Consider the following 18,431-nt stretch of genomic DNA (forward strand, 5'->3'; position numbering starts at 1 on the left):
CATTGGCATCTACGTCTGCAGAACATGAAGAACTAGTGGCATCTACATCTGCAGAACGTGAAGAACCAGTGGCATCTACATCTGCAGAACGTGAAGAACCAGTGGCATCTACATCTGCAGAACGTGAAGAACCAGTGGCATCTATATCTACAGAACATGAAGAACCAGTGGCATCTACATCTGTAGAACGTGAAGAACCAGTGGCATTTATATCTGCAGAACGTGAAGAACCAGTGGCATCTTCATCTGCAGAACGTGAAGAACCAATGCAATCTACATCTGCAAAACGTGAAGAACCAGAGGGATCTACATCGGCAGAACATGAACCAGCGGCATCTACATCTGCAGAACGTGAAGAACCAGTGGCATCTACATCTGCAGAACATGAAGAACCAGTGGCATCTACATCTGCAGAACGTGAAGAACCAGTGGCATCTGCATCTGCAGAACGTGAAGAACCAGTGGCATCTACATCTACAGAATATGAAGAACCAGTGGCATCTACATCTGCAGAACGTGAAGAATCAGTGACATCTACATCTGCAGAACGTGGAGAACCAGTGGCATCTACATCTGCAGAACGTGAAGAATCAGTGACATCTACATCTGCAGAACGTGAAGAACCAGTGGCATCTACATCTGCAGAACGTGAATAACCAATGGCATCCACATCTGCAGAACATGAACCAGCGGCATCTACATCTGCAGAACGTGAAGAACCAGTGGCATCTACATCTGCAGAACGTGAAGAACCAGTGGCATCTACATCTGCAGAACGTGATGAACCAATGGCATCTACATCTGCAGAACATGAAGAACCAGTGGCATCTACATCTGCAGAACGTGATGAACCAATGGCATCTACATCTGCAGAACATGAAGAACCAGTGGCATCTACATCTACAGAACGTGAAGAACCAGTGGCATCTACATCTGCAGAACATGAAGAGCTAGTGACATCTACATCGACACAACATGAAGAACCAGTGACATCTACATCTGCAGAACATGAAGATCCAGTGGCATCTACATATACCGGAGATTATACAACTTTTAAAGTCATTCCCCGTGTTTAGTGTACATGCCGTACAACATGTTTGGAATCTACAGGAGTCAAATTACGAACCGATTTACGAACAGACCTCTGGAACCTAATTCGTTCGTAAGTGGAGGAGTCCCTGTAACTAAGAGATGATGGTAAAGAATAAATTGATGTGAAAGTGCCGGTTCTTCTTTCGTTATGCTGTTCAGTATGGATTGAAATCAATTGCAAGCTGGTATGCTGCGTGGGTTAATCTTCAATGTTGTCTCGCCGTCGTTGATTTATTTGTTAAACAAGTCTGGGCGGCTTTACGGGGGGAAGATCTACTCCGGTTGTTGAAATGCATAAGCTTAATAAAGTACCTTGCAAACCGAACGAGATGCATCTAAAATGTGACGTCTATTTGAAAGTTCTCATCTTTTCATTAATATTAAACTTCAGCATATTTTATTTCGAAACGCACCCTATCTTGTGATGATGTGCAGTGCGTCAATTACGTTTGGGGATTGGGACTGCCGTTAAAACGCCGACGTGTTTAGGCACCCACCTTGCAAGGCAGTCAGGAACGCGCGCGTGTGCAGATTTACGAGTCCGCTGCTCAGCTCGATCAGCCGAGCGTTGAAGATTGGTCGAGGATTTACGTGGACTGTTTGCAGATCGCTCCAGTATTTTATTTTGTTCCAACATTTACCGCACGTAACAGTGAAACATCCCGAGTAATGCACTCCTAACAACGAGCCTCAAGACTCAAGAATACGTATGGTAAAGCGCATTACTTGACACCATAACGAATGGAGAACGTTACTCGGCACACGTTTTATTGATGCGTTTAAAAGTCGGATAACTTGGATCGGAGCGATCTTTCACACGGGCATTGACAGGTCACTGTGTGCTGCTGCAAGGCGCAATGCAAACGCAGCGAATTTGACGTGGAGAACAGAAGATAGATTTTGTTGATAGCCTTGCACGAGTAAGCTGTTTATCTGGAAAGTGCTGACCTTCGGTGGCACATAGTCACAACGCACACGAAGTCCACACACACACAGAGACACAGTAACACACAGAGAGACAGTAACACACAGAGAGACAGTAACACACACAGAGACAGTAACACACACAGAGACAGTAACACAGCCTTAACAGACTGTAGGGGCAAGTGCTGTTAGCGAGCACCTATGAAGGCCGGAACGGTACACGAGGGGGTGGGTGGCCAGCACTACGCCCGACCGCCTTTGTCTCCCTAGTGGCGATGTTAACACACCCCACCAGGTACTCATTTGAGGCTGAGTCGACCTAGAGGAGGCCCAAGAACGGTTCAGATAATCGTCACTGGTGTTGGCCGTGAGCGGGAATCGAACCCGGGTCGCCAGGTTCGTAGCGCAGCGTAGCGCTAACCACTACACCATCGCTCCCCACAGTCACACACACACAGACAGACACAGTAAGACACACAGAGACACAGTAACACATAGTCACACATAGAGTGACAGAGTAACACAGTCACACAGAGACACAGTAACACAGTCAGTGTGTGTGACTGTGTGACGTTGTCTCTGTGTATGTGACTGTGTTCCTGTGTGACACAGGAACACAGTCACACACACAGACACAGTAACACACAGTCATACACACAGCGACTAAGAACCTCTCCTTTAGCCGTAGCATACTTTTGGGGCAAGTGCTGTTAGCGAGCACCTGCGAAGTCCGGCACGGCACACGAGGTGGTGGGTGTGCCAGCACCACGCCCGGCCGCCTTCGTCTCCCCACAGTGACGATGTTTACAACATCGCCCACAGGGGAGGTCCATGACTGGTTCAGATTAATGGTCACAGGTGTCGGTGTCCGTGAGCAGGAATCGAACTCGGTTCGCCGGGTTTTTTTGTTGTTGTTGTTGTTGTAGCAGAGCGCCCCTAACCGCTGTCCCACCGCTCCCCAGAGGCACACGCAGACCACCACGCGAACACGCGGTCACATTGGCACATGGCTGGGGCGTTCGCCAGGCGCTGGGGTCTTCACCTGGCCGCCGCTGCTCTAGCCCTGTACATCCTCGTCATCATCTTGCAGCGACCCAGGGGTGAGTGATGACTTCGTTCTTGATAGATCGGGACTCGTACGATTCATGGTGACTCGCTTGACGTTTTCTCTATTGTATTTTGATTTGTTTGATGTTGTAACCCGCTGACCAGCCCATACTGGATATAACTGTGAAGAATAGCTTCATGGCTAGCCGGATTCCTGCTACTATTTGAGTTGACTTCAATGCAGGTTTTGGTAAAGGTTAGGGGAGGGGGTTAACTTATGTTAACCGTGGCCGGGAAATGAACTCGGGTAGTCAGGTTCATAGTGCAGTTATGCATAACCCCCCCTCCGCCTCTCGTACAAATATATTGGCGGAGTTGTATACTAACGCAGGTGAGAGGTGGATTGATAATCATCTCTGTGATTGTCGTCTCTGGGGATGCAGTTTAAACCAGTAATGTGACACCAGTGCATGTGCAGTATATATACGTGCAGTCGTGTTCGTGAGTCAGAGATTTTAATGCCTTGACGAAGGAGTGTACAGTTGCCATATAAACTGTCAGCGATGTTTGAACCCCAGCCCGTGTATCATCACGATTACCATTCAGCCGTGGTCAATCCACTGCTGGATGAAGGCAGCCCCAACCACCTCTCACGATCCTGTGATGTAATACTATCCAACTGCACGCAAATTGAATGTATTACTCCGTCTCGTCACTGCACATACTGCCAGACACCACGGTGGCTAGGAGATGTTAACTACCTCGCCTGGTATGCAGGAGGTCGTGTGTTCGATTCCTGAACCTTGACGCCTGCTATATATTTGGAGTTTGCGTGTCTCTCTCTCTCTCCCCGTGGTCGCATGGATTTTTCTTCGGGTCCTTCGATTTTCCCCCTCCACATTTAAAAACATGCATTCGGAGTAATTCGGTTTGTGTACATTTCCACAATATAAGCCACTTTGTTGGGCTATCATTTGTGGCCGGGTCACATCTGTTAAAGAGCTATACAGCTCAATGGGCCTTACCTGGTAAAATAAAAAGTTTTAATTAGGCTTTTTTTAGACACGTTCCATTAAATTAGGTGCCTATTTTTTGTAATGAATGGAGTATGACACGTGCAAGTTTGTATTGTCTTTAAGAAATGTATACCGTACTTAAAATATATACTTTATAAGAAATGTCTAAATATATGCGTGCATATTTGTATTTAAAACAGTGTCACTTAACACGTTGTAGGTTATATACTTGAAACATTTAAACTCACTAATATACTGCTGTAAATATGTTTTAAGTTTTGACCTGTACTTGTTGTATGTTCATTAGTTTAGCCGGGTGAGAACTCCAGAGACCTGGGATGAAGTCTCATTTGCAATAGAGTGACTTGTGGTATTAGTTTGCCAGTAGGGGGCGCGATCATTACCATGTACAATCCCAATTGAGTAATTTGCAGTGCAATTTTCGAATTTGGCAAAACATTGGTACAATTACGCCGGCACACACGATGGCCTACTCTTGCGAGTGAAGTCATGGGATCTTTAACGTCCGCTTTGAAGCGGATGATGCAGATGATGCACGGGAGTGGCATGGCTATTGCACCAACAGTGATACAGGCATATCCCGGTTTAGTTTCAGTTTCGTTTATTAGGTATAACCCTGTGAGCCATGCGGCTCTTGACTCGGGTGCAACCGCAACAAAACAAAAACATGAACAAGAAAAATATTAAAGTGACTACACGCAACAGAAACATCCTGGAAAAAACAGCAAAGCCTTCCAGAAACAACACCGCATTTCAACGATGTGTGCAAAAATCTCAATCGGATGCACGTCAAACAATAACAACCATAAGACAATGTAGATTACAGTTATCAGGCCAACTCAGTACTACAACAAACATAGCCAGACCAAACCGTCCTCAAAATCACCAAAATAAAGCCACAAAAACAATGTAACAGTAATCATAGGAACTGTGATTCAAATCTAACAACAAACGATATACATAACATGTACGATCAAACCCCGCAGCCATAGCTGGCTGCATGAGTCACTCCATAATAGCAGGAGCATCAGTAGCAGAATGCCCAGGATGGCGTTCCTGAAACCAAAACGTAAACTGAAAGTACTTAAATCGAAGCAAAGAGATGGGATGGTGGATCGTAACGTGGTACAGAACTTACAATTACTAGTAGGTACTACTACTAGAGATGGGATTGTGGATCGTAACATGGTACAGAACCTACTACTTGTATATACGACGAATTGTAGAGGTACCCCATTGCCCATCTATACCGTACAACCATCGGTGTCAAAATAGTTTACGATTATATCAGAAAAAGTCGCCATAATTAAGGTATATGTAGTAGCTACATATGTAGTAGTAACTACATATGTAACAGCTACTACATAGCTACTACTACATATGTAGTAGCTACTATGTAGTAACTAAGTAGTAGCTACTACATAGTAGCTACTACATATGTAGTAGCTACTATGTAGTAGCTGTTACATATGTAGTAGCTACTACATATGTAACAGCTACTACATATGTAGATACTTTTGCTTCTAGAATAATAATCCGGCACTGCACCTGCATCCAGCCAGGCGGTATAAATGGATGCACCAGACACAGTTGCGTGCGGTGGGCCAAAGTGTGGGTACTCCCACCTCTTACAAGACGTCGGGCAAGCGTGGACGAGTAGGCCAAGGTCACCTACAGTGGATGTCTCCTTCCTTAGAGCAGTGACGCGAGCAAGTAATGCCAGAGCTGTATCTTTGCATTTTACTTCTATCAGCCATGATCAATCCCTCCCACACCCCACCCCACAAAGCAATCTCCCATGGTCCAGATGACGAATGCCACAAATTAAAACATGTGTAAAGCATCTTGCAAAATGCAGTTAATCAGAAAAACGAGTGTGGATATTACAACCAGTCGCAGTGGAATCAGTCATCTGATCCGTTTGTGTCCGCAGGCACGGAATACGAGATAAGCAAAGACCACGAATCACACTTGGAAGGTAAAGTCCAGAAGGCTGCCGCGTGTGCACTGGGGTCGTAAATAAAACGCTGATGTGAAGATTGTGGGGGCCATGGGGGCCAGCGAGCCAGTGTGGAAGGACTGAAACGTAAAATTCCAGTCGTTGTCTGACACCGTCTTTTTTGTTTTAAGGACTAACGGACGACTCAAGCGAGCGTTCTGATTGTGATGTGGATGTCACCTCCGATTCGCACGGTTGGCTACGTATGGTGCGAAAGAGGTTCAACATACTAACGTAAAACAGCGGTGGTCCCAGCACAGCGAGCCTATTGCGGATGTGATTTTAAGGGGCCACTATATTGCAGTTATGAAATTCCTCGCAGTTTAAATATATTTACATTTTTTGTCGAATCACGAACCTCCATCAAATTTTCGATGTGCGGGAAGTGAATGGTCACACACCTGGTATTTACGATAATCATGGCAATGGTAGCCAAAGGTCAATGGACCAAACTGTAAAGAGACAAGCAACACCTTCACGCTGACCCCGACGATGTGCACTGCTGTTTAGGTTTTTGTGGCTGTGCCGTACGGCAAAACTGATTCAGGAACTAATTTCGATTCGAGTTCTTGAAGCAGGACATGCAGAAAAACGCCGGACGTCGTGCCGGACAAGACGCGGTACCGCAGGAGAGTCGATGGTGACGGTGATGTGCAGTTGTTGCGTCGGCAGACACACCCGTGCCGGTGGACGAGGCATTGGATGAACCCGTATGGCCTGAGTTGGCGAGGCCTTCACGTGCGACACGCCGGCACAAGAGGCCCGAGTCTCAAGTGAGGCCACCCTCGCTGTGTGGCCCTGGATCATCTTGGGTCCACTGCTTCCAGCCCATCCGTCTGCAGTGGCCCGAGGCACACGGGCGACAGGTAGGCTCTCCAAAAACTGGACAACTCTATACAGCATTTGGTCAGGTGCAGTGGTGCTGTCACCAGAACCCAGCAGAAGGCAGATTTTAGTGCCATAGTGTGTTTGAAACCAAAACTAAACGATTTATAATTTCATCAGGGAAGGCCCACTGAGCTATGTAGCTCTTTTTCAGAAGCAACCTTTGCACAAATGATAGCTCAACAAAGTTATCATGTGGACATTTATTGATTATATAAATGTGGAGGGAAAAACCGGAGGACCTGGAGAAAAACACACGCGACCACGGGGTGAACATGCAAACTCCAAATATACAGGCATCAGGGTGTGCATCGAACCCACGTCCTCCTGTACACCCGGCAGTCCCAGGGCCCATGGGATGCCATCGTTACGGCTCAAGGGTGCTGGTGAATGGAATGGGTCCTCTTTAAAAGGAAAGAACCTCCACTACAGTGCAATTATAAATGCATTAACACTGCTGATGAGCCCCAAAAGACTGAAAACCGGCCCAGAATGTTTGTGTTTGAACAAATGGTGCTGCTTACCGTACATCCACAAGGCCAACAGGCTGATGGACTGACATAAATGTTACTTTATGTATAGATATGGAACACAAGGTGGTATAGACAATTGAATGCATGTTAACTGCAGTGCACTCAGAACACGCTGTACAGTTTGCTGGGGATTTAACGGCCAGTTTAATGATTGACCAATAGTGAAACAACCCATTCATTTGGCAGGGGGAAAACAACCTTGAGTTTAGCAAACATTCGAAGATAGAGCAATATCACTCAAATGGAAATAACAACACAGTACAATGTCATGTATCCGCCCTGACCAATTCACCGCCCACAAACAGTGCAGTAATTCAGATCTGTAACTGACGAGGATGTTATTTCTGTTGTGATGGGGTTTCTTCACCATTGAAAGATTTGAATTATCAACCAGAGCACCTGGAGGATAATCCGTGCGGAACAGAGGGAGAACGCGCAACGCCGCTCAAAGTGGCGCCCGAGCCAGGAATTGAACCCAGGTCCTTCGTGCCGTGAGACGCAAGTGCTATCGTTAGAGCCACCCAGCCTTCCCATATCCAAGGGAATACCACTCAAAGGGGTGCACAAAGCCATTTTGCTTTGTCATCTCCTATGCTGCCACCTCCTGGTCCAGTGGGTTTGGGGAGTTTGATCAATCTCGACAGCAGTGTTCTTTATTGCAAGGCCCGCAGGCCACTGGCGGTCCCTCGTGGCCTTTAGTGAAGCCCCCCTGATGTGCGGCCCCGACAATACACACATTTGAAAACGCCCCCAATCGTGCTGCTGTCCAACCCCAATGGTTTCAAATGTGCGGTGGCCCTCACGCTGATGTCTTATCGGCAAAAGTGCCCCACTCTGAAAATGAGTGAATAACACTGCTCTTACATCATCCATCAGCCCCTGGTTCCAAAGCGCTGGATTACAGATGATAGCCATCGCTTGAACGACATTCATGTTCCTAAGAAGCGAGCCGGTACATTTGTACGTGAAGGGTCTTGTGTGTGTGTGTTGTTTTTAAGACAGTTGTTAAGTAACAGGCACGGAACTTCAAACGGCCACCAACAACACAGCAGGGTCAAATGTGTAAACGACAATAAGGGTGAAAACGTTGCTTGTACTGAGCAAGGTTTACGGGAACTTGGGAAAGTGAGAGAGACGATTGGAGCAAATTTCAAAGAGGGAGAAGTGTGAGAGAAGAGGCAGGAAGAGAAAGCGTTGTGACCTCCCGTAGTGACGTTACCGCCACTTCGTGATTGTTTTGTTGTGAGCTGCTGGCACGACGATGGTTGAACACAGGACGGATGAGATGGAACATTGAGCCTGGTCGACCCGAGTCCTCAAGCATGGGTGGAGGAATCAACGAGCGATAGTAACCACGGTAGTAGCGATAGCAGAGTGAAAAGGAGGCGTGACGAAAATCAGCTCTTTTCGGCAAATAATGTCAGTCATATCAGCTTAAGAATGTACAGCCATCAGGAATCCCCCCTACGTATAACTTAGTGCTGTAATCTCTAGGACACATCAGCCTGGGCTGTTGCCACATGTTTCCATATCAAGATGTCGTCGGGGTTAAATATCGTTGGTGCCACCAACACCGCATTGCCAACGCTCTCTAGCCGGTTTGCCCCGTATTCCTGTACAGGGAAATCGAGTTTTCAGGTTCATACGGCGTACAGCCGTTTCTATACGGGCAACAACTATTTTTTCTTGTCTATTTGTTTGTGTTTCTCTTCTTGTGATGGGACTTTGTAGGATGAACGTTGAGATGTATAAGGGGAACGGTGTGACCAATAAGGTCTGAATTGGTATACATAGCAGGGGTCACTAAAAAGATTTCCAAAATCATGAGCAAACACAAGATCCAGGTTCGCTTTAACACAGTACATACAATTTAGGATCTGATCTCATCTGTGAAGGATGAGATCCCTGACATACCCCCGACGTCTACAAACTAAGCTGTGTCTGCGGCAGTAGTTACATTGGGGAAACTAAGCGACATGTCTCGGACCGTGTTCGTGAACACAAGGCAGATCTGAAATACTGTAGGACCAATACCTCAGCCGCGGCTGATAATTGTTTTAATGCGGTGGGCTCACACGAAATTGATTTCTCTAAGACGAAGGTACTTTGCAAACCCACTGGCTATCAACAAAGATTCGTTCATGAAGCCATCCAGGTATACAGACACAGACACAATTTCAACCGAGAAGAGTACAAACTGAGCATTCATTGGAAGGACGTTATTAACCAGTTTAAGTCATAACTGGCTGTGATGTTTCCATCCTACCTTCCGATGTTAGCCGTTATTTTCGACTCTCTGATTTTACATTAACAGGTTAAATGTCTCACACTAACACAGCCACCGTCGCTCGTGTCCTCGATGTGGCGGTGGCTCTGCGATCTTACATTTGCATGCTAATCTCTGATTTTACATTAACAGGTTAAATGTCTTACACTAACACATCCACCATCGCTCGTGTCCTCGATGTGGCGGTGGCTCTGCGATCTTACATTGACATGCTAATCTCTGATTTTACATTAACAGGTTAAATGTCTTACACTAACACATCCGCCGTCGCTCGTGTCCTCGATGTGGCGGTGGCTCTGCGATCTTACATTGACATGCTAATCTCTGATTTTACATTAACAGGTTAAATGTCTCACACTAACACAGCCGCCGTCGCTCGTGTCCTCGATGTGGCGGTGGCTCTGCGATCTTACATTGACATGCTAATATCTCACAAGACAATGGCCACCTCCGTGCCTTCGTCGTCGTGGAGGTCGCTCTCCGATCTTACATTGACATGCAAATTTCTTACATTAACATAACTAGCCCCGCCCACTTCGTTTATGACCCTTGGGCTACAGTCCAGGTGTGGGCAAATTTTTTGACTCGCGGGCCAAAGTGGGTTCAAAAATTTGACAAAGGGGCCGGGCCAGGAACAGATGGATGGTCAAAGTTCGCCATCTAATGGGGTAATGGGGGCATTACAGGAGAAAGGTAAAATTTTATTAAAAAGCCCAACGGGCCGTACTTTGCCCATGTCTGCCGCTACACCCATTTCAAACCTTTAAAACAGCCTGCCTCAGCAGCTTTCCCCCTCTTTTTTCTCCTGATGATGATTGCTTGTGTTGCGATGGAAACATCGTGATATTTTTTTATATATTTTTTTATTCTTGACTTAAAGCTTTCGTGACTGCAGGAATTCATACTCTTTGGGTCTTTCGGTAAAGTCACGTTGCGAAGCGATCGAAACGTCGTGATTTTTAAAATAGTTTATTATTTTATTATTTTTCTATCTACTGACTTTACCGAAAGACCCAAAGAGTATTTTTTATTCACTTCATTTTTTTATTATTTTATTGTTATTTTTTTCTATGTACGTAACTTTATGGAAAGACCCAAAGAATAAGTATGTCACTATTTGAGTAAAGGGGATATTCTTACAGCGGTTTAAATCCCCCCCCCATGTTTGAATCTCGCCGCGCAGAATGTGGAACTGGCTTTTTTCCTGCCCTGGGATGGGGTAGGGGGTGGGGAGGGTGGTGGGGGAATAGTCGGGGGTTGGGGGGATGGAGGGGGTGGGGGTGAAGGGGGAGGAGGGTGGAGGGGGTGTGGGGGGAGGAGAGGGAGTGAGGTGAGGAGGGAGGGGTGGGGGGAGGAGCAGGGGGGTGGGTGGAGGAGGGGGATAGGGGGGAAGAGGGGGTTAGGGGGAAGGGGGTAGGGGTGGGGGAGGAGGGGGGATGGGGGGAGGGGGTTGGGGGGAGGGGATGGGGGTGGATGGGGAGTGGGGGGTAGGGGGATTGGGGTAGGGGGATGGGGGGTGGGGGGTGGCGCTATTCAACTGCGGCAGCGATGCCACGAATCTGCGGCGCGAGGCGGCCCAGCGCCGCGTTGTGGTCGTTAAATGGATCGCGGCAGCACCGCCACGCCTCGTGCGGCAGGTACAGTCGTACAGTATCACCTCTTAGACGCTCGCTGTACGCCGTCATACAACACACAGCAGGGAGTGGCGCTGCTGCTTAATAATAGCAGCCCCAGTCGTCGTAGTAATAATTAACTTTATTTTTTTTTCTAACATCAAGTTCTCGTAACGTTTGGGGCCAACGCAGGCGACTGCGGCCGCGCCCCGCGAGGCCCCGCCCGGCGGCCTTCACCTGGACCCGGACGAGGAAGCGAGAGGCAGCAGACGACGAGGACGAGGAGGTGAGGGAGCAGGACTAGGTGGAGACAGAGGAGGTGAGGGAGCTCGAGGAGGTGAACACGAGAGCAGGGACGGAGGACATCCACCGGGTCGAGGTGAACTCGCACGACAGGGGATCGGAGGAGGAGGAGAGAGCGTCAGGCCAGGCGGGGGACGAGGCGAGGAAGGGAAAGGCGACGAGGAGGGCAGACGAGGAGGAGGAGGAAGAGGAGACGAGGAGGGAGCCATGGCCACCGAGTGTAAGGGCGGCGGCCAGGAGGAGGTGTTCTGCTTGCGGGACGTGCTGGACGCCTTCCGTCTCTGCCTGGACGAGCGCGGCGAGGTGCTGCTGGAGGAGTACGCGCAGGGCTGGCGGGGACTTATCAAGTGAGGAGCGACGTGAAACCCTTCCTCCTCCTCTTCTCCTCTTCCTCCTCCTCCTCTTCCTTCTCCTCCACGACCAGACAGTCGTGTTGGTTGTGTCTACTGTGCGTGGCGTTCGTGTGTGCTTTGTTGTTGTTGTTGTGGGGGGGGGGAGCGTTGAGGGCCAGCGTGCACGTAGCCTGGCACAAAGCGCCGTGGTATAACGCCAACCAAGCACTTGGTGATTACATTGAGAGACCTCCTTTGCCAGTAACAAGATGTAGTAATAGGGTTTTACCCTTTTAACTAGCTCAAAAACTGACACCCTTTATTCAAGGCATCATGTTTGCAATAAGCGCAACACAAGCAGTCAAAATGCAAACTAAAAAAAGACAACTCTGATAATAATATTGGCACTGTCCTTGAATTGTATTGCTCTACACCCGAGACGGCTTTCTTTAGAGTCCACTGGTGTTGGACCAGAAGACATACGCCTTTTAAATTCAAGGACAGTGCCAATATTATTATCAGAGTTGTCTCTTTTTTTGTTTGCATTATGACTGCTTGTGTTGTGGTTATTGCAAACGTGATGCCTTGAATAAAGGTGTCGTTTTTTGTGCCAGTTAAAAGGGGGTAAAATCTATTTTTTTACACTTGGTGATTGTTGAGTCTGTGCAACTATCTGTGACTCTGTGTGTGTGTCTATAAGCGTCTGTACCTGGTGAGTTACTGCGTGAGCCGTCATCTTAAGCTTGCTTGCAATAAAGTACTTTGGTCAATGTGCACGTTACGTCTGAGTTAAGCTTCGTTGTTGCCCTCACGATTATCTTTCTGATACAATCAATACGTCCAGTAGACGGAGGGGGGGGGGAACCAAACCACAAACTATGTAGTACAGAAAGGGGAAAAAACCATGCATATGCAAGGTTAATGGTTATTGATTTATTGGTAATGTTTCTGTAAGCGGCCCTATGAGATTCATGAGTATTGATTGACCTTTATATAACCAAACTATTGAGATCCATCATTGATGGAGTGATTGATGTCTTTTATTTAACCAACGCATTCATATTCACTATTGACCAATGTTTATTTTAACAAACCCATCGCAATTCATCATTAATGCTATAAAAAAAAATTACAAGCACATGATTGACTTTTATTAATTAATGCACTTGCCAATGCTTTTGTCAAATTATGGTGTCGCTTTGGTCTTTATCGTTCCACAAGATGGTATATATATTTTAGATAAAGATCCTCTATGTAGTAAGTGTTTTAACATTGCAGTGTTGTTTATATTGCTGTGGTGTGCACTATAATGCTTGAGTGGATGTTGTGTCGTGGTTTCCCTTATGCACATGAAGGTCGAAACCGGTCCAAGCGGTTGCTTTCTTAATCAAAAATGCTGTTTGAAACTATTTATCTGTAAGCCAATAGGCCGATGGGCTGAACACACACGATCGAGTTCTGCTTATATACAGTATGTATCTTTTAAAGTAGGTAAATTATCGTGTCGGTGTGGTCCCAATTTTTATTTTTTCTTATGTAGTTGGATTTAATAATAGGGTTTTCCCCCTTTTTTTTCTGGCAACAAAATTGAAACCTTTTTTTTTACAAGGATTCACGTCTGTATTAACCACAATACCTGCAAACAAAAAAAACATACTATGATAAGCTATGAATCCTTGTAAAAAGGTTTCAGTTTTGTTGCCAGAAAAAAAGGGGAAAACCCCTATTATATTTTGGTACTGGCAAAGGAGATCTAATGATATAGTTGGATTTATATAAAGGTCATACTGAACTTACAAAAAAAAACAATTGTGACATTGTTTATTCAAACCAAGGGTCAATATGTTTTGTAAGTCGAAAAATGTTTGCATCTACTAAGGACATTTTGGTTTTTTTGGGTTTGTCCAATTCTAATAAACATTGCCTTCTGTTGCCAAGCATTCATTAACATGCACTATATTTGTCTTCGCTGGGGTATTAAGAATTGAACTTCCTAACTAAACAACAGTATGAAATACTTGATATTCTGTGTTACCACCAGCCTCAGGCTAATGGAGAACTGTATTTTTAGAAATGTTCGGTTTCAATAAGAGACCTCTCGAGTTTGAATGTGCAAATTGCGGTTGGCATGAGGTTGTGTAGTGGCATGAGGGCAGCAGATTTTGGAGTGAGTGGTGGAATGATTACCTTAATAACAAAATATCAATTATTGTTCAATCATTTTCACGTTACTCTACATTCATAACTATTTAAGTACGGGTTCACACACGATAATTAGGCCTGCCAGATACCAAAACGTGTGAGCCGTGGGAGTTCTGGTCCCATCACAAGTGTGTGTGACACTTCTCTCCCCCCCCCCCCCCCCCCCCCCCAGGTTCATGAACAGCCTGGGTACGATGTTCTCCTTCATCTCGAGCGACGCGGTCAGCAAGCTCGACATCCTGGAGGCCTACCGCACTGGCCCGCACGCCGACCGCTACCGCTCGCTGCAGACCATGGCACGCTTCGAGCTGGAGGCCGGCGACCTCGTCGCCGCCTCCAGGCGCGTCCCACCCTCCGGCTGCCGCACCTTCCTGCGCCTCCACCGCGCCCTGCTGTGGCTGCGCCTCTTCTTGGAGCGGCTGCGCACGAGCGGCGAGAACGACCGTCCGTCTACGATGTGCTCCGAGGCGTACGACCGCTCCCTGTCGGAACACCACCCGTGGATCGTGCGCCAGGCGTCCTCCGTGGCCTTCCGCCTGCTGCCGACGCGCAGCGCCTTCTTCGAGGTGATGCACGTGGGTGCCGAGGAGCAGGTGGTTGCCATGCTCGGAGAGGCCGTGCCTGCCATCGAGAAGGTGTACGATGTCTCCCAGGCCGTCTACACCGAGCACAATATGCTGGACTTGCCGTAAGCGCTGATCGCCGGCTGCTGTCGTTGTTGCTGCGTGACGGTGTTTGCCCAACTGCGATCCAGATGGTGCCGTGGTTATTGTTAACAGAATGCTTAAATGGGTGAAATATTGTAGGTACGGGGTGTGTAGGCTGCTTGTTGAGGACAGTTCAGCATTTTTAACCAAGCCACACAAGCACTTTATTATTTGGACCCCTCCCAACTACTGAATTGCATGCCAGAGTTGATGCAGCCGTTCCCTTGCTCATTCATGTTTGTCACACCAGCTTTCCCTTAATGTAGCAACCTTGTAAAACTGGGTGCAGAATACCAATGCAAGGAGTGGCTAAATATGATGAATGTAATTCGCTTGCAAAGCTATCAGTCAAGGATTTAATTATATTGGCCACACCTCATGACATCTGGGATGAAACCCAGTCTGGCAGGTTAGTTCAGAATAGTGGCAAATGTTTGGACTTGGTAATCCATTTTGGCATAGTTCAAGGCCCTATTTGTAAATTTTAAGGCAGTGGGTTCCTGAAATGTATGCTTCAAGAGACTAACGATAGTTTAGGATTCAGGCTATATAATACGCTTTTTGTCATGTTAATTTCTCGTTATAAATGCCTTGTTTTAAAACTGAACATTTTTGGCCAAATTTTTTTTTTTATCAGTGGCGCAATGGCCCAAGGTTAACTCACTGCTGTCTGAACCCAGCGATTCGAATTGAATTCCCCACCACTGCTCATATCAGCGACGAGTGATATCTGAACCCTAGCACTGACCAGAATTGTGAAGTTTGGTCAAACAATCCCCATGATCAATAACACGGGGGGGGGGGGGGGGGGGGAGAGCGCTTCATCCAGTGTTGAATCGACATGGGGGCTGTAAATTATTATGAATATTCTATCTTACCAATTAGTCTACTGGCTGTTCTCCTCTAACACACATAAGATAAAACATGAATGACTTCTGGGCCCAGTTAGGTTGAGGATGCCGCTATTCCTGGCTCTATCGAAGCTGGCAGAATGAAGTTGACACATTCATGCTTGGTGGTCTGGATTCAACTGTAGACTTCAACTGTTGTCTGCTAGCATATCCACCCCTCGTGTGCATTCCCATAATTAAAGCACATAAGGAAACTTCCTGCCTTTTGAGATTTAAATTTGTAATGGGTTTTTGGTTTCAGGTTTATTTATTTAGAGGGGGCGTGAGCAGGTTAATAGTACTGGTGGCTAGTTGAAGGTGCTTTAGTCTTAAAACAAATGTTAGTTGCTTGACTAGGGGATCACTTGCATGAATGTTTAAACATTTACATGTCGAATCTCTTTGCCAGCATGTTTTGGTGGTCACGTGTTCCTCAAACTTTGTCCAATTTTAAATCACTCAGCTGTGCGACATTTAGAAAATGTATTAAAGATACCCATGTTTTCAGTTCATTAACAGGAGAGATATTATGCAGTGGTTGATTTAAAAAAATCCATTGTAAAAGCTCAAAAGACCTGCATGAAATCTTGCTTGCGAATCGTTTTTGTTATTCATATTTGTTGAATGTAATTTGTCAACGTTATCCCTGAGGCACTATTTTCACAATGATAACCATTCATGTAATTTTTATGGGTGTATCATCACGGGCCTATTTATAAGTATGCACTGTTTTTTTCACCACGAGGTGAAATGTGATTTATGTTGATTTAGGCTCCTGATTTACATCTACTTTTGGAATGCAATACAAATGTACCATTGAGTTTGCAATGTGTGCATACGTCTTTATGCTCCAAATCAGTTGCACATCTGAAATATCAGGGATGAACACATTTCTACAAATTCCAATTATTGGAAGTCACGATACACAATACATCTTTGTGGTAGTGAATTGTGCAAAATAGCTGATCAATTTAAATTTCCATAAGGTCAAACACGATAAAAGCTGTTTCCCCATTTTGCATGTATGCATGTAGAAAGCATTCACAATAAGTGTCTTAATAATGAAATGAGTAATCGGTGATGCATATCTCCTGAATACAGTCCTGAGCCATTTTTAGTGATTGAATGTTCTAGTCCACACACAGGGACAGCCATTGGTGGTACATGGCTCCAGTTCATAGGGTTGGGCTACAAACCGGCTTCGAAGTTTTTGCAGTCATGTTTCAGTATGCAGGTGGATGGCGTTACCGGTGTACGATGGCAGCAACGTCATCAGCGCTTTCGCCACGTGGCCACGAAAATATTGGGCAGTTTCACGGAGAAACTGGTTTTTAGTTCAGCACAGCGACGGTGCATTGTTGAGTATTGCTTTTGCATTGCAATTACCATTCAATCCACATGTGCACATCACCCAACACTGTAAAACCCGAGGGATTTTGTAGCTTCCACCAAGTGGAGCCCTGAGCCGCAACGAGGAGAAACCGCTCTTTGACTTGCCTCCGAAGTGGTTCTCTTGGCCTTGGTGTGCTTATTTTATCCACCCCGTAGGGGTGATGTGTTGAACTTGCCATGTTATAATGGGTACCTTCTGCTTTACCATGAGCTGCAATCTTTATGCACGTGGAGGTTCTATTAGCTGCTCTTCACTCGTTCAGCAACTTTGTGCCCACGTTAACTGCGAACATGTGACCAACCAAGGGTTGCCATGGTGGTGACATGTTAACTACCTCGCCGGATATGTAGAAGACCGTGGGTTCGATCCCGACCCGGATGTCTGTAATATTTGGAGTATGAATTCTCTCCCCGTGGTCACGTGGATTTTTCTCCAGGGCCTCTGTTTTTTTTTCCCTCCACATTTATAAACATGCCTTTCAGCTACTATGAATGTCCACATAAGTCACTTCATTGGGTGATCATGTGGCCAGGTCGCTTCTGAAAAATCGCTTATATAGCTCTGGGCCTTATCTGGTCAAATAAAATTTGTTTATAGTTTAACCAAACCGATTACTTTAAAAACAGACGGCAGGCAGTCTGTCTTCACCCCCATATTTAATTAGCAATACATGTTTTTTTTTTAATAAATGAATTCACATGTTTGCATCATCTGTATTGTTTTATAGAGGCAATCCCTCTCCTCACATTTCTGCAGATAGTTGAGAGTTAACTGTATACTGCATCCATCATAAGTTACCAAAACGAATGGGCAGTTGCGGTGTTATTATGATTGCACTTCGAAGCGATTATTTTACGAGCATATATTTGGTGTTTACATGGGTGATGAGTTGCTGCAGCTATATCTTTTATGCAATTGTTATTTCTCTTTTTGTTTCACCTTTCAGGATGGTACACGAGACGATTATTTTTGACGTTGAAATAAAACACTTGGGTGCATTGTAATTTGGTTTAATAAAGGATGGAAATGTACATTGCTGGTGATGGTTTTATTCTGATATAAAATGTGCTGTTTATATAGTAGCAGTGAGTTGGTGTAATGATGTGAATGCAATAAGACGATTTGGCTAACTTTAAACAAAGTATATAGATAAGCAATATTTGCAGAGTTTATCAATAGTCATTGCA

The 18,431-nt window shown here is 45.9% G+C and overlaps 1 protein-coding gene across 6 annotated transcripts; it reads left to right on the forward strand.

Moving 5' to 3' along the window:
* Nucleotides 1-1,676: 1,676 nt before the first annotated feature.
* Nucleotides 1,677-18,275, forward strand: CPTP (ceramide-1-phosphate transfer protein). Of its 6 annotated transcripts, none has more exons than XM_076070288.1 (6): nucleotides 1,677-1,804; nucleotides 2,979-3,116; nucleotides 6,034-6,078; nucleotides 6,757-6,965; nucleotides 11,610-12,067; nucleotides 14,427-18,275. In XM_076070288.1, the coding sequence occupies exons 2-6, from the start codon at nucleotides 3,023-3,025 to the stop codon at nucleotides 14,944-14,946; spliced, it is 1,326 nt and encodes a 441-aa protein (XP_075926403.1). In that variant the 5' UTR covers nucleotides 1,677-1,804; nucleotides 2,979-3,022; the 3' UTR covers nucleotides 14,947-18,275. The 6 variants fall into 6 exon arrangements, with proteins under 6 accessions (XP_075926403.1, XP_075926402.1, XP_075926404.1 ...); XM_076070287.1 differs by lacking the exon at nucleotides 1,677-1,804 and adding an exon at nucleotides 2,275-2,412; XM_076070289.1 differs by lacking the exon at nucleotides 1,677-1,804 and adding an exon at nucleotides 2,275-2,412 and having other exon boundaries at nucleotides 6,772-6,965.
* The last annotated feature ends 156 nt before the right edge of the window (nucleotides 18,276-18,431 follow it).

Source organism: Petromyzon marinus, chromosome 28 (assembly GCF_048934315.1).
Source record: "Petromyzon marinus isolate PM22_M1 ecotype Great Lakes invasive population chromosome 28, UKy_Petmar_22M1.pri1.0, whole genome shotgun sequence".
NCBI lineage: Eukaryota > Metazoa > Chordata > Hyperoartia > Petromyzontiformes > Petromyzontidae > Petromyzon > Petromyzon marinus.